Source organism: Diadema antillarum, unplaced genomic scaffold, assembly GCF_040938485.1.
Source record: "Diadema antillarum isolate AM-2024a unplaced genomic scaffold, OU_Dant_1.0 scf00000026, whole genome shotgun sequence".
NCBI lineage: Eukaryota > Metazoa > Echinodermata > Echinoidea > Diadematoida > Diadematidae > Diadema > Diadema antillarum.
In genome coordinates this window covers 198,195-212,500 of record NW_027270915.1, presented here as the reverse complement: position 1 = coordinate 212,500, position 14,306 = coordinate 198,195, and the positions used below count along the sequence as shown (strand labels likewise).

The following is a 14,306-nucleotide window of genomic DNA, read 5'->3' as shown; positions in this document are numbered from 1 at the left end:
AATAGCAAATTCTAAAAGGAATTCAAATTTTGTTTCAATGAAAATTGGTTCTGAAATGGCTGATATATCCAAAACAAAGCGATCCTAGTAATAGGTAGGACGCACTTTTTAATAGGATCGCTTTGTTTTACCTTGTTTGTTTTTTGATATCTCAGCCATTTAAAACCGATTTTCATCAAATGAACTTTGGATTTCTCTTAGAATTGCATGCTTCTTATAACATTTCATGAACACCGATAAAGGGGTTTTATATGTATCTCTCCAAAAGTCAAAAGCTAAATCATCACCTAAACCAATACTATACCATCCCTTTAATAGGCCTATAGCGTTTCACGAAAAGCACAAAAACAGAATATGCTAAACTGTATATTGTAATATCTGAAGGTTTTAACTCTATTGTTCTTCTGACGAATGTTGGCAAGAAGGTGCACAGAGCAACAGAAACATTGGACAGATGGAGACGACTTTGCTGCATACATTCGTCGGTCCTGTGATTTTGTTCAACAGATCGCACACCCTCTGAGCGTTGTAAATACATTATGAAGGCAGAGTGAACGTGACAATAGTATTAGGAAGCTGTAAATTATCACGCTATGGTGGCCTTAAATCAGCGGCCGGATCTTCATCTCCGTTGAGCGCAGCGAGTAGCTGTACCCGCGCCACTGGTTCCACACGATGCCGCGAGCATACTGCCGATTCGCCCCCTTCAGGTAGCCACCGTTCAGGTTGGAGTTGTGGCAGCTGGTGTACCACCACGCGCCCGTGTACTGGCGAGCGCAGTTTCCACTCCAGCGGTCGTTGTCGCGGTCGATGGTGGTGAAAGCTTGGTTGTTGTGGCCAGTCATGGCGTCCCCTGTACGTGTAAAAACGCGAGAAGAAAAAAAAAAAACAAAACACGTGAATGACTTACTGAATATTTCATGTAGGCCCTAACAAAATAGAGACATTATCAAGTTTGAGAAATATTACTAATCATAATAATATAATATCTTATCAAAAAGCTTTCTCAAATTTGCCTTTGTTCCTTTTTCTTTCAAACAGTGTCGCAAAGTAAAAGCCAACTTTGTGCAGTTACAAAAAAAAAATCAGAAAATAAAGCAATTAAAACAATGCCGTCACAACAAACCTGTTCGATTACAGGCATAACGTACATTTTGTGTTTGATCTTTGTCAAGTAACCATTAAATACACTTTGGTCAAGAGGAACACAATGTGTGAAAAGTCGAGGGTAAAGGTCCCCGCCCACTACACGACTTTGCCACTATACCCCGATTGTTATACGGCCTAGCAACCGGAAGTGTGACGTCACTAGACTGCCAGTTTCCGGTGGCGCCACTGAGTTGCAATGTAAGTGGTGAAGTTTCGACTTGTCGACTTTTCACGACCTATCGAGGAACTTTCAGCCAATCACAATACAGTGTGTACTGACGTCATGCTATGACGTGACAAAGATAAAGTGCGCATGCTGTGTGGTCTAATCGCAAGTGTGCGGTGTCGAGTCGCGCGACTGGTTGTGCGACCCGTCGGATCATGTAGTGTGCGGGGGGCGTTAAGGATGTCCGCGTCGGGCAGGATTCGAACACAGGACTCTCCTGTTTAAGAGTCCCAAACCGTATCAAATCTACCCACAGCCCACCAACTGAAACGAGTCACGGTGTGGCCTTGCGAATCGAGTGAGCAATGCTCTTCTCACCTGCATTGGAAGACGCATCGTAGCGCTCCACTTTCAACGTGTAGTTCGAGCGCTCGTCACCCACGGAGAAGACTTTGTACTTTGCGAACCGCTCGTTCATCTGGAAGTCGCCGAGGTCGACCCTCAGTTCGTGTGGCCCCTGCATGGCGATCTTATGGATCCAGTCGTTGCCGAGCCAGAATTCGCCATTGAGGAAGCCAAACCCTTGCTTGTATTCTTGCCAGTTTCGCAGAAAGTTGAGGCGACCGTCGACCCGGCGCTGGATCACCTGTTAAGACAGACAGGATCGGCATCAAAGAAACCCACATCCATAGACCCCAATAAAAACTCATCACTGTACAATGTCTCTGCGATCTTTAAAGGCCTAAACTTTATCATGCTGTATCACTTCAGTATAGCTGCTCTGCGTTTTGTTTGTACTTCAGTTAGTTGGTGTAGCTGTGTGTATCTATGCGTGCATGTGATGTAAATTGATAAACAAATTGAATTACAGAAGTAGCAATTTTGTAGGGAAATTAGCGTGAAGGAACGAATTCCGTCTGAATACCCCCCCCCCCCAAAAAAAAAACAACAACAACAACAACAACACAAAAACACAACAACTTTGCTGACAAGATGCCTTATGACCGGCTTTTGAATACACCTGGCACTTTAATTTTCTAGCCACCAGATTCACATTTAGATACAGAGTAATATAAATTGGCTATGTTGATCGATCAAACGGTATTATCTTGACGCTTGAAAAATAAATCAATATAATCGCTCTCGCTCAATCGACGCCGTCCTTTAAAAAAGTTGGACGTCGAATTGGAGGTTAAAACTCACAGTCCATCCGCCGCCGTCCGTCGTCTGGTCGCAGTAGACGTTGACCTTTCCACATGAATTCAGCTCGGTGACGTAGATGGTGTAGACACCGTCACGAACCCCTCCGAGTTCCCGGATGTCGAGGCAATGTTTGGCCATAGGGATCGGCGCTGCACAGGTTGGGATAAAACAGGGGATTATTCATTTCATGTTTTCTTGCGCTTTTCATATCAAAATAGCTAAATACATAAACGTGTTGGAAGCGTGGTTGGCGGTGCCTTAATATGTCGTGAACACCCGGTAAATTTAGGGATTCACGGGTGGCCATTTTTTAATTGATCTTCATTCGCTGCACCTCTAGAGTATATTCGAGTATACTGGGGAATTTTCGTCAGCGAAAATTATGCGCATCGAAACGTACGGTCATCGGTATACGGTCGACTCCAATCGAGAATCTTCGGCTGTGTGTGCACTTACAATAGAAATCAGTGATAAAGCTATACACAATTCGTTACGGGGATTCTCGAAACGTACGTAGCCGAGTCGGGCCGGCTTTCCACTCCTTGGTATCCCTACGCTATCGGGTCTTTAAGAGCCCTGACACCATTGCTACCTAAAATGTCTTCCACGAGATGAGATAAAAGGGAGCTTTAGATTTTCGCAACGGAGACGTTCAGAGGCAAAAAAAAAAAAAAAAAATGTTCTGAGCATGCGCAGAAGCGTGCGTCAAGTCGATCTATTTTCAACTTGCGTCGCCAGAGTTTTTCACTACGCGTACTGGACTATTTTTACGTCCGCACAGTTTGCAACGTAGACAACTGCTTCATGCACCGATCATATGGGGGCGCCATTTTATTTTCTATACGTTGCGTGCCAGCGTAATCTAAAGTTACTTTTCAACGCGACGCAGGGGAGAGGAGAACGTCCAGCGCACTCGTCGTCTCAAACGTCCGCGCATCAAAATCTAAAGCTCCCTGTTTTCTAAATGCACGATACACAAATCTCCACGATCATGACGATCAAATACGCTACATTGCGAAATGTAAAGGAAACGTTGCTCTCGATTATCAATTTCTATATCTCACTCTTTTTTATGCATCTTTATCAATTCTTAAAACGTTCTTTTATTTTTCTTCAGGTTCTTGTTCAGCGTTACCATGATTGTGTTTGAGATGACATCTGATCGTTCATTTCCTTCATTCAAAGGCTTTACAAAGCGTTGAATAACTATAAGCCACTTCATGGACGTAAGGGCGGTCAGCAAAAAAAAGGTTTATATTTGACAGTGACCTTCCGCGCATGCCTACGGTATGATATGATCAAATAACGACTGCTCTCTCAGTGCGGGGAAGCAATTCGGGTGCGCCCTTCCTGCCCTGTCTAGGGGCTGACAAAAATACACACCTGTTTGCAGGCTACGGGGAGGGCACGCGAAGTGAAAATTGATGGGTTATGAATCGCAGTTGATGAGATTAGACGCCTTTTTTTCGGTTCTGTTTCTTACGTGTTTTAAGAGTAACACAAATTACGGGCAATTCTTGAAACGGAAAAGGTGTTTTTATCCGTTCGAAACACTCGACTGCAAATTCTTCCAGATTGTACTGGACGAAGCGAGGACAGCCTTCAGTCACGACGTGGCTCTTTTACTACCAGCCTCTTTCTATCCCATGATAATATTTCAAAGCATTTTAAAAGTTGGAATACATTATGAATATTATCAACAGACGTTGTTTACATCAACATGAACAACATCGAAGTTTGAGTCTGTGGTCCCCGACAAGAGGTTGGTCCCTCTTTAGTTTTGGTCAGTAAAATTCGTGTTTAGGATAATCAGAAGTCCTATTTCAAAGTCTCGTCAATCTACAGAACGAGGTATCATCTGTTGTCATGGCGTCTCCATGGAGACGCTCAAATTCGCCGCATCTCTTATTGTAGCTCCTCGAATGTAAGAGATTCCCCTATTTTGACTCTCCTAAAACGTAAAGCTGAAACGCATTATGATTAGCATTGTTATTTTGCCATACACAGCTCTTAATATGCATCAGAATTTATACCGACAGTGTAATGTTTATGTTGATCGAGACTTATGATGCTACCTACTTTATGAGGTATTTTCATTGATATGGAGCTGGATACTCAATTTCTTGTAGAAGTCAGTTAGCAAGAATACAAGCTCGTAAAGTTAAATCCAGGTATGAGTCAGCCCTGTGCGTCAAACGGTATCATTATGAATGTGATCAGAATGTCTCTTAACATGAGAAGATAAAATAATATAGTATATCAAAGCGTCAGCACGTGGTGACATAAATCTTCTCATCGAGTGACTTTATTCGTTTTCTAAATATGTACCACATATTAGCCACTATTGACAAGTTTTATTCCAAATGTTCTGTACCAGAATTATGATATGAAGTGCAAGTTTTCATGCTGCCGTTACGCATTAGTCCTGGTGCATGGCGGAAAAGAGTTGTGACATCGAATTTCACCGACGCTGTAACTTGTCACCGAAGCATAACGTGATTTACTCTCCTGAGCCACTATTCCGGCAAAATAATTTCCCCCACTTCCTCTATATTCCTTCCCTTCCACCCTCACTTAGGAGCACTGATGACGTCATTCTAGTCACCACTCCATACAGCGCACACCCACATCTCCAGCCAAACATCTAAAAGAGCTGTTTTTCCTGCATCGGCTTGAGCGAGATAATAATAATAATAATAATAATAATAATAATAATAATAATAATAATAATAATAATAATAATAATAATAATAATGATGATGATAATAATAATAATAATAATAATAATAATAACAATAATAATAATTATAATTATAATGGAATAGCAACACAGGCGGAAGACAATTCTAGTGATAAGTAAAAGTGCAGATGGATAAAATTATCATTTCTTTCTGGACGTCAAAGATCTCGCGTTAGGTAGCTGCTCCTCGTTCACTGTTCTTCGGATTAAAGGGGAAATCCAGTCCAAATATAAGTTAGTCTGATCAGGTGAAAAATAAGAAAGTTATGACATTTTGAAGTTTCGCTAATTCTTCAGGAAATAGTTCTTGAACGGTCAATATGAATATGCAAATAGCAAAGTGAGCATGTCATCCTCTCACAACTTGCCATATGTAGTTTGTACATAAAATCTTGAAAGTTTCAGTTTTTCATTCATACCCGAGGCTCAAATCCTGGTATATCTAACTGATCATTGTTCTGAAGCTATTCAATCTGGAATAACATCATCTTTTTGACACGATCAATGGGAAAATGTGAGGTTATGACATGGTTAACTCACTCATTTTTGTATACATTTAAATTGCACGAGAACTGTTTGCAGAAATCAGCAAAACCTCAAAATGTCATAACTTCTATATTTTTCATCCGATTTCAATCAAATTTTTACCGTTGAACTCGTAAGCTTTTTCTCTTTTTTATGGTCAGTATAACATAATGTCATGTTTGGACTGGATTTCCCCTTTAATGGAGATGGATCAACTTTCAACTTTCAACTTTATTTTCACCTCCATCAAAATGAACAAAGAACTTTATGTACATTGCGTATACACGGGATATTTGTGATACAGAACAAAACTTGAAAAGGTACATAAGAAAATTATGAAAGTGAAAAGTAGATGTGATTACATCTTTGTTAAATACATAAAGCGTATAATACAAGTCAACTAAGGATGAGGATGGAAGTGGAGGGTCCCACTAAGAAGCAAAGCGTGTACGATATGGGACCCTCAGAAAAATACACAAAACATCAATATAAAACACAATAAACGAACCGATGTCAACTGACATCAAAATGATTGGGAAGAGGAAAAAGAGAGAAAAGGAAAGGAAAAAGAAGAGGAAAAAAAGAGAGGAAAAAAAAGGGAGAAAAAAGAGGGAACTACAGCATGTGCCATCGTGGACGCAAGCAATCTGGATTTCATAATGTAAAATAAGTGATAAAATACAAGCTGGATTGAATGTAATGCAAAACATTTTTTATACGTAGTTATGTTGGTAAGAATGCAGGAGAAAAAAAAACACATCGTTATATTTAGAACACAGAGAGGGACATAGTTTAATAGGAGGACTTATGTAAAAAAAAAAATGATGACTTGACTGAGATGATAAAGGGAAACTAACTCTGTTGGATGTTGTAAAGTTTCAATAAAAATGGTTTTAATTTATTCTTAAAGGAATTCAGAGATTGAGCATTGACACACCCCCTTCTATCTTAAGTCCAGACACTGAAGTGGTATTGTCTTCTCGCCTCATCACGATGACAGGGCTGGAATCTATTTTAGCGTCTTGGGAGTGTCTTCGCGTCTTCCCTTCTTCCTCGATGATGGACCTCTTCCTTATCTATACCCTTTTCACGTCTGGGTCACATTTGAACTTTTCCAAAAAGGACTCAACTTCCGGCGAAGACTTTCCGGCGAGGATGAGAAGGGGAGGGGAGCGGGGGGGGGGGGGGAGGGGGAGGGGGATAAAGGGGCGTTTGAGGGGATGTGGGAGATCATATCTGTATTAGAGAGATCTACACATTGTACAACCAGTTAGTATGGCATGTCCTTGTGCCATTTATTCCACTTGCACGCAGGGCTTAGTTCGGTTCTCTTCTGTTTTCTTATATCTTTATTTGTTATTATCAACTCGGATATATCTAAATCATCATCAATCTGAAACACATAATACATACTTTCCTCTCCGTGAGACAGAATTAAGGGTGTACCATCAAGCTTTTAATCGTGTATATTTCCATTTTTCCGGTTTCATGGATTTGATTATGATTCTTATTCTTTTCAGCGATAAGTCCCCAAACCTTAAAACTTCTGAAATGCACTCATTTACATTTTTTTTTTGAGGCGGGGGGGGGGGGGTCATTGTATCGACATTCAACCACTAAAGCGTTTAAGATTGTATACCTATTCATGAAATAATCGCAAACAAAGCAACATCGAATCGGCTTGCGCACCTCACGCACAACGCTATTCCTATTTCATAACAAAACAATCTTTTAACGCTCACTCTGCACTCCAGACTGTGTGTAGTGCATTTGGAGTTTTCTTTGTTTGTGTTTCAGGGGTAGAAAATCTTAACGAACTTTTGCCGAAGTTTGCCTCGTTGCCTCGATGTGTGCTTGGCTGTCCCCGAAGTACCGAGTGTGTCGAGACAAGCTAATTAAACACATGAGCGGGCTTAAGCTCTAACGCAAGAGCATTTATGTTGAATTATTGATATATATTTTTTTGTTGTTGAAGACGAGAATTCTCGCTCATGTCATCGGCTATTAAAAGAAACTGGGCTCAAACGTAGAGAAAAAAAAAATCAATTTTAAGTTTCGTCAGTTCTGCACCACTTGATTATCAATTGAGGGCATCTGGACTCTCACGCGTCTGTGAGGGAATGTCATAACGTGTTGATAGCAGACCGATTTCAAAGGGAAATTCCCCTCGTGAGCAAAAGTTTGTTTGCATTGAGATTTGTGAAATAAAAGCGAGAGATCAGTAAAAGCGTTATCCCGATCTAGCGGCCGAATAGCAAAGTTTACGAAAGATTTCATAGAGAGTGAATCAACGTAAGCCTACATAGCGTTCTCAAAGAAATTAGAGAAATGATTGTTAGACTTCGAAACTTAATATCTTGAAAACGCTCGTGTTTTTTTTTTGTAGATAGGAGCAAAATAGAAAACATAATATTCTTTGATTCTCTCTTTTTCTTTAATTCGAGCTAAAAATCGTATTTTTTCTCGTCCTGGAGAAAGCGTAAAACAAAACAACAACAACAACAACAACAACAACAACAACAACAACAGCATAGTGTCCCTGGAATTACTTGGACTGACGCACGACCAAATTCTTTCACGCAAGATTGGGAAAAAAATTGTAATATTTCATGGACGAACGAGATGAGATGCTTAGATCTAGGACATCACAATCACATTCGTCATGTTCGTGCTGAAAATCGTGTTTTTCTTGTTCTTGAGAAAGCGTAAATAGCAAAGTGTCCCTGGCATCACTTGAACTGATGCATGAGCAAATTATACCTTTCTTAGAGTCGTAAAAAATAGTAACATTTCATGGACGCAAAGAAATGATGAGGATCAATAATTAGGGACGTCACAATCACATGACCAAAATCGCAGGTGCTTATTGGAGGCCATACACATTGATGTTGAAATGGTCGTAACTCACAGTCATTCAAGTAAGCTACTTGCGCTGTAGCGTCATGGTCACAAGTTATGTTTCCTTCTTTTAATGTTTTGCTCAAGTTCTTGCGGATCCAGCTGCATCTTTTTCACTTCAAGTTATTAGATGACTGAAAGTTCTACTGGGTCGGTGCACAGAAATCATATCTGCTTCCTGTGACATAAAAACTACGCATTTCCACGCGCTGAGCAGCCGTCAATTGCTTCCATCTGTTTTTTTGGCTGCTCCCAGACATGCCATCAATTACCCCTACTTCCTCATCCCGCGGGGACTCAGCGGAAACATCGCATCCAGATTATGTTTTAGGGTTGTTCTATTGGACGAAGGGAGGTGAGTGTGTGTATGTATATAAATGTGTGTGTGTGTCTGTGTGTGTGCATGTGTGAGTGTGAGGGAGGGAGAGAGAGGTGTATTTTACTTCTCTGATTGGACGCTTGTTTCAATCGATGGGAAGCGTAGTTGAAATAGGCATTGAAGTATGTTTCGTTTTGTTATTGTTTTTGTTTTTTGGTCAAGTTTTTGGTTAAAGTTTTTGGTTAAAGTGAAAAGCCACCCTGACGCCCCGTGACGAAGTCGACATCGTAGGAAAACCGATTAAACAGGGAAGCTCAAACAGTTGAAGTTTCACTAAAACTTTGCCATACAGTAGATAGAGATAATGATTGAGAAATCGCCTCTCATGACTCCGATTGGCCTGAAATACCGCTACCAACTTTCATTATCGAAAAAAAAAATAAACAATACAACGCAGAAAAATAATAAATCGTGCCTTTTGCCAATCCAGTCGTAATAAGTAAACTGTGGCGACTTGTACTGGGAGAGGGTCGTAGTTGGATCATTATCGACAAATATTGTATCGATTAATTAATCAAGTTTTACCATAATATACACACAAAATTAAGATATACCATTATTGACATACAAGTGTAAAATTAAGACTTATTGCAATATCAATTGGTAAGATTTCAAAAGTTGTCACAATTCTACATTATTAAAGTTACAAGATGAAGATGACGAAAACAAATTAGATATGGATAGATAGTGTATAGTATAGAGGGAGTTTTCAGAAATTGCCCAAAATACAGAGGGATGGAGAACAAGTGGAAGTAAAAGAGAAAATAAAGAAAAAAGTCCTAAAGTGAAATCAACAAGGCGGAAATAAGTGAGTTAAAGCGGAAGAGGAAGCAGACGTCTTACAAAAGCGTAAGAATGTAGACACAAAGAGGTACAAACAGTGTAGATGAATACAGTAGTCTCCGTTTAACGGGGTACTGTCGGGCAGAGCACTTTTTAAAACCCGATTAAGAGGTATACCCGATTATGCGGAGACTACTATACCTCAAACGGGAAATGGGAGACAGAAAAAAGTGGTTGGTTGGATGAATGTCTAGACCTTTTCTTGAAGTTGTCTTTTGGAGATATCTTATCAACCATGACATATGATCTTGGAGGTCTGCTTTGTAAGTTTTGGTAACAGGTACTTTTGCTTTGACTTTAATATTGCTTTCTGATTGGCTAGATGTGGATTTGCGTCATCATTTGCGTCTGAGATTTTTTTAGTCATGCAAGACGAGCTGAGCCTCAGATGGTTTGTATTTTTAACAAGAGCTTTGGACATACTGTCAACATGTTATCAAAGACCGTGCCAGGAGAATAGTCCTGGAAGAAATAATTTCCATTTTTATTTGTTGTTTGTTTGGTTTTTTTTTTTTTTTTTCTGGCTGCATGGATTCATCTCCCAGATGGCCAGTGAAGATAGTTGTTACAATGTATCCACTTAACTTGCATAGGGTGTCTAAAAATAAGCTCAGCGTGAAACGACAACTATCGGTAAATCTACTACCTGATTCTGTTACTGCAGCGTTCAAATAGGAGATAACACTTTATCTTACCAATCGAACTTTAGACGCTGAATACGCGAAAGAATAAGCACACAAAGCAGTGCCTACGAATCGCAACAAATATACAGTATTTCCCCTTCATGATAGTTTCTTTGTTTTGTTGCTTTTATGTTTATTGTGATCAGATTCATCATCTTTTTAAACTTTGCAAGTATTTGTTTCTTTCGTGAAAAACCGATGTTATGGTTGTGACGTCTGCTCCCTATAACCAAGCGCCTTGAATGTTGCGACAATGCTCTATCTACAAACACACACGTCCTGCGCCAATCCTAAATGACAGTTGTGATTCAACTCGGCGGTTTCATTGAGTTATTCGATCACTGCATTGGCGGGAAATGGGATTCGACGCTATGACGTAAAAGATGGATCGTCATACGGTCTCACCACTTTTGTTCAATATTTTGGCTTCTTTTCCCTCACTATGATAATAGTCTCCAAGGATGCAGAGTGTCTAAAGACAGCCATGATGCGTTATCGGACGGACATGAACTGGGAGCCCCTGAGAGCTTTTGTCAACGCCATCCAGACGTCTGCCCTTTAACTGTGACTTTTTGAAAATAGCTATTTGGACCCTCCGGATCTCCGCGGAGCAATGCATCCCCCATCAGTTGTGACGTATCTAGCCTGTGTTCCAGACTACTTTAATTGCTGTCTGATGTTTTTCATGAATATTATATTTTGTTAGCGTGATTGATAAATTGCTTGCTTGCTTGCTTGCTTGATTGATTGATTGATTGAGTGAGTGAGTGTGTAATCGAATGTGTGTGTGTGTGTGTTTTGTGTTTGGGGTCTGTTTTGTGTTTGGTGTTTTCAAAAACTGATATAATCATCAGTCTGCGAGGAGACTATGACTGCCTGCGGTGCGTCACGCTTGGCTGCAGGTACCCAGGGGGGAAAAAGCCTCCAAGGAATACTTTGTCTTGGTGTATGTCATACCGACATATCATTCATCTGGTTTTTTGTTTTTGTTGTTGTAAAGAACACAGATCATGCCTATAGATTGCTGAGTCTACAACGTTAACGCCTTAGATCAGAAGCGAGAGGAGACATTTATTTTAACTTCAAGATAGACAGGCCTAGTCTACTCATCATCTTGTAAAAAATCTTCTCCAAAACGTCTTCTCGACCGGACACCCAAGCAAAGCACTTGTCTATTAGAATCCAGTCTGACTCGTCAGCACACAAATACTGATTCGATTGTGAATAATAATGACAAGAATAATGATGAAAGCGATGATGGTAAGTAACGTGATTGAGAGATTTTGTGTCATCTTGATCCTTAAGTAAAACGTCAATCAGATAATTCTTTGATCCTGGTTTAGGACCTGCGCGCGTCCGGACTTTGAATTGTAAGGGCGCAGGTGGATACAGGATCTTCCAACATAACAACTTCATCCGGCGCCCTCCTGGCAACCCCTGGACACCCCGGGGCAGTAGTCGCATAGATGGCCGCATCACGCACCCTTAACAGTTAGAAATGCCCCCCGACAAAGTCGTGGACAATTTCTATGTTAAATATGATGACGAATTATATGTGTGATTACCACTGCGTTCAAATGTTGTCAGAATGACAAGCAAACCATGAATAACATTCCAGAATGATGACAGCTCAAACATCCAACTTGGATTTCAAAGGATCTGGAATCTATATTGACAATCTTAAAGAATTTGAATTGTTTTAGCAAAGACACAGTATCGAAAAAGGATTCTTAATCTCATGTTAAACTATAAGTATCCACTCTTCGTCCATGGTTTTTATTTTTATTTGAAGTACACATAATCATGTAAAAGTGCACGAACACAGTAGAGTGCATCCAGTGACGTAGCTTGCCAACCGCACTATCTATTTCCACCCTTCTGCCTGTGGACTTGTTCACGGCTTTAGACGTACCTATTCTCGTTGTGTCGTGTGAGTGCCACAGGACACAATATTATAAGACAACACAGCATATATTGTATAGTACAAATATAAACAATAATTGAAATGAATTATAAATTTAGGATTCACTACTAGCGAGCGCAGGTTATGTCTTCGGTTAACAACATCTTTGCCCTCACTTTTATAGAAACTGTCATTGATGACTGATACATACCACACTGACTTGCTGGCCGAGAAGAGGTTGTAATTCCCAGGATAGCGATCGAGATCTAAGTCTTTGTTAACATTAAGACAATTTCCATTTCTTTTTTATTAACTCATAAAAAAACCCAATGTAAACGTGTAGAACCATCTTCAATATCATCTGCCATAACAATAGTGTAAGATAACATTGTTGATGCCAATGGGGATTGTAACGATTTAGATAAAACGGGGCTAAAAGGAATGTTAAAAAGAATCTTGACAATGAAAATGGTCAGCAGTCAAGACAGTCTTGTTAGTGGTCTCCGATTGAAAACTATAATCGATACTATAAAAGTGTGAGGTTCCAAAGAACGGGGGGGGGGGGTAGTAAGAAGGAAGTGGGAGATATGTCTAATGAGAGTGGCTGTTAGGTATAGGGCAACTAACTTTGATATACAATATGCATCCTGACTTTCACCATGGTTGGTATAAATACACGAATTATCAAAATAGAACGCATTTTCATTCACCGATAAGGAGTAAAACGTTTCGTTAAACTTCTATTATGGAGTTTAACATATAAGTTTTGAGTTCTTTTTACACAGCTGGTGGCGTAGTGGATGAGACAGATGCCATGTCATGATTGTTTAAAGCATTACTACAAAGAGAGAACTTACTGGTTCCAGCGGCACCTCCGTAAAGGCTGACATCACCGCATGTCATCATTGGAGTAAGGGGCTCCCGTCGAGGAATGAATGGCTGGTTCCATCCTGGACCACCCTGTCCACCACGCCCCGCTTGGCCCCCCTGGCCACCCTGTCCGGGCCTCACGCCTGGTCCGATCCGCCCTCCTTGCCCCTGGCCTTGGCCCTGACCGGGATTCCACCCTTGTCCACCCTGGCCTGGTCTAGCCCCTTGTCCACCCTGGCCTGGCCTGGCCCCTTGTCCAGGTGTCCAGCCCTGTCCGCCTTGCCCCGGCCTGGCCCCTTGTCCACCTTGCCCCGGTCTGGCCCCTTGTCCAGGTGTCCAACCCTGTCCGCCTTGCCCTGGCCTGGCCCCTTGTCCACCTTGCCCTGGCCTGGCCCCTTGTCCAGGTGTCCATCCCTGTCCACCTTGCCCCGGTCTGGCCCCTTGTCCACCCTGGCCTGGCCTGGCCCCTTGTCCAGGTGTCCATCCCTGTCCGCCTTGCCCCGGTAGGGCCCCCTGTCCACCTTGCCCCGGTCTGGCTCCTTGTCCAGGTGTCCAACCCTGCCCCGGCCGGGCTCCCGGACCGGGCTGTGTGCCGGGTCCCGTTTGCCTCCACTGCGCCGACGCGAGGTGTCCTCCTAGAACCAGACATGCAATGATTGCAGTCAAGAAATGTTCCCTTTTCTGGAGCGCCATGGCGAAGACTTCTAAATTTCACCGGTCCCTTTTTGTTTTCAAAGAAAAAAAATCCCCAGTCAAACAGACACCTGTCAAATTCTTTACGAATTACTAGCCACAATTCACTCTAAGCTGAGGGATGCTCCGACTGAAGTTTGCTGAGATGTCACAGAGGTTTTCAAGTCTTCCCAGTGCTCGCTCAGTACATCCCAACTTTTAAGTCCGCAGATAGCCTTCTGAGAGGCAAGCGGTCTCTTGCAACTTGGAAGACC

The 14,306-nt window shown here is 41.4% G+C and overlaps 1 protein-coding gene across 1 annotated transcript; it reads right to left on the bottom strand.

Annotated features, from left to right (window-relative positions):
• Positions 1–581: 581 nt before the first annotated feature.
• LOC139734469 (uncharacterized) lies at positions 582–14,052 on the bottom strand. The gene is made up of 4 exons (XM_071645256.1): positions 13,347–14,052; positions 2,519–2,667; positions 1,694–1,961; positions 582–853 (listed from the first exon to the last, which is right to left on the bottom strand). Exons 1-4 carry the CDS (start codon positions 14,050–14,052, stop codon positions 603–605), a joined length of 1,374 nt encoding a protein of 457 aa, XP_071501357.1. The 3' UTR covers positions 582–602.
• Positions 14,053–14,306: the final 254 nt, after the last annotated feature.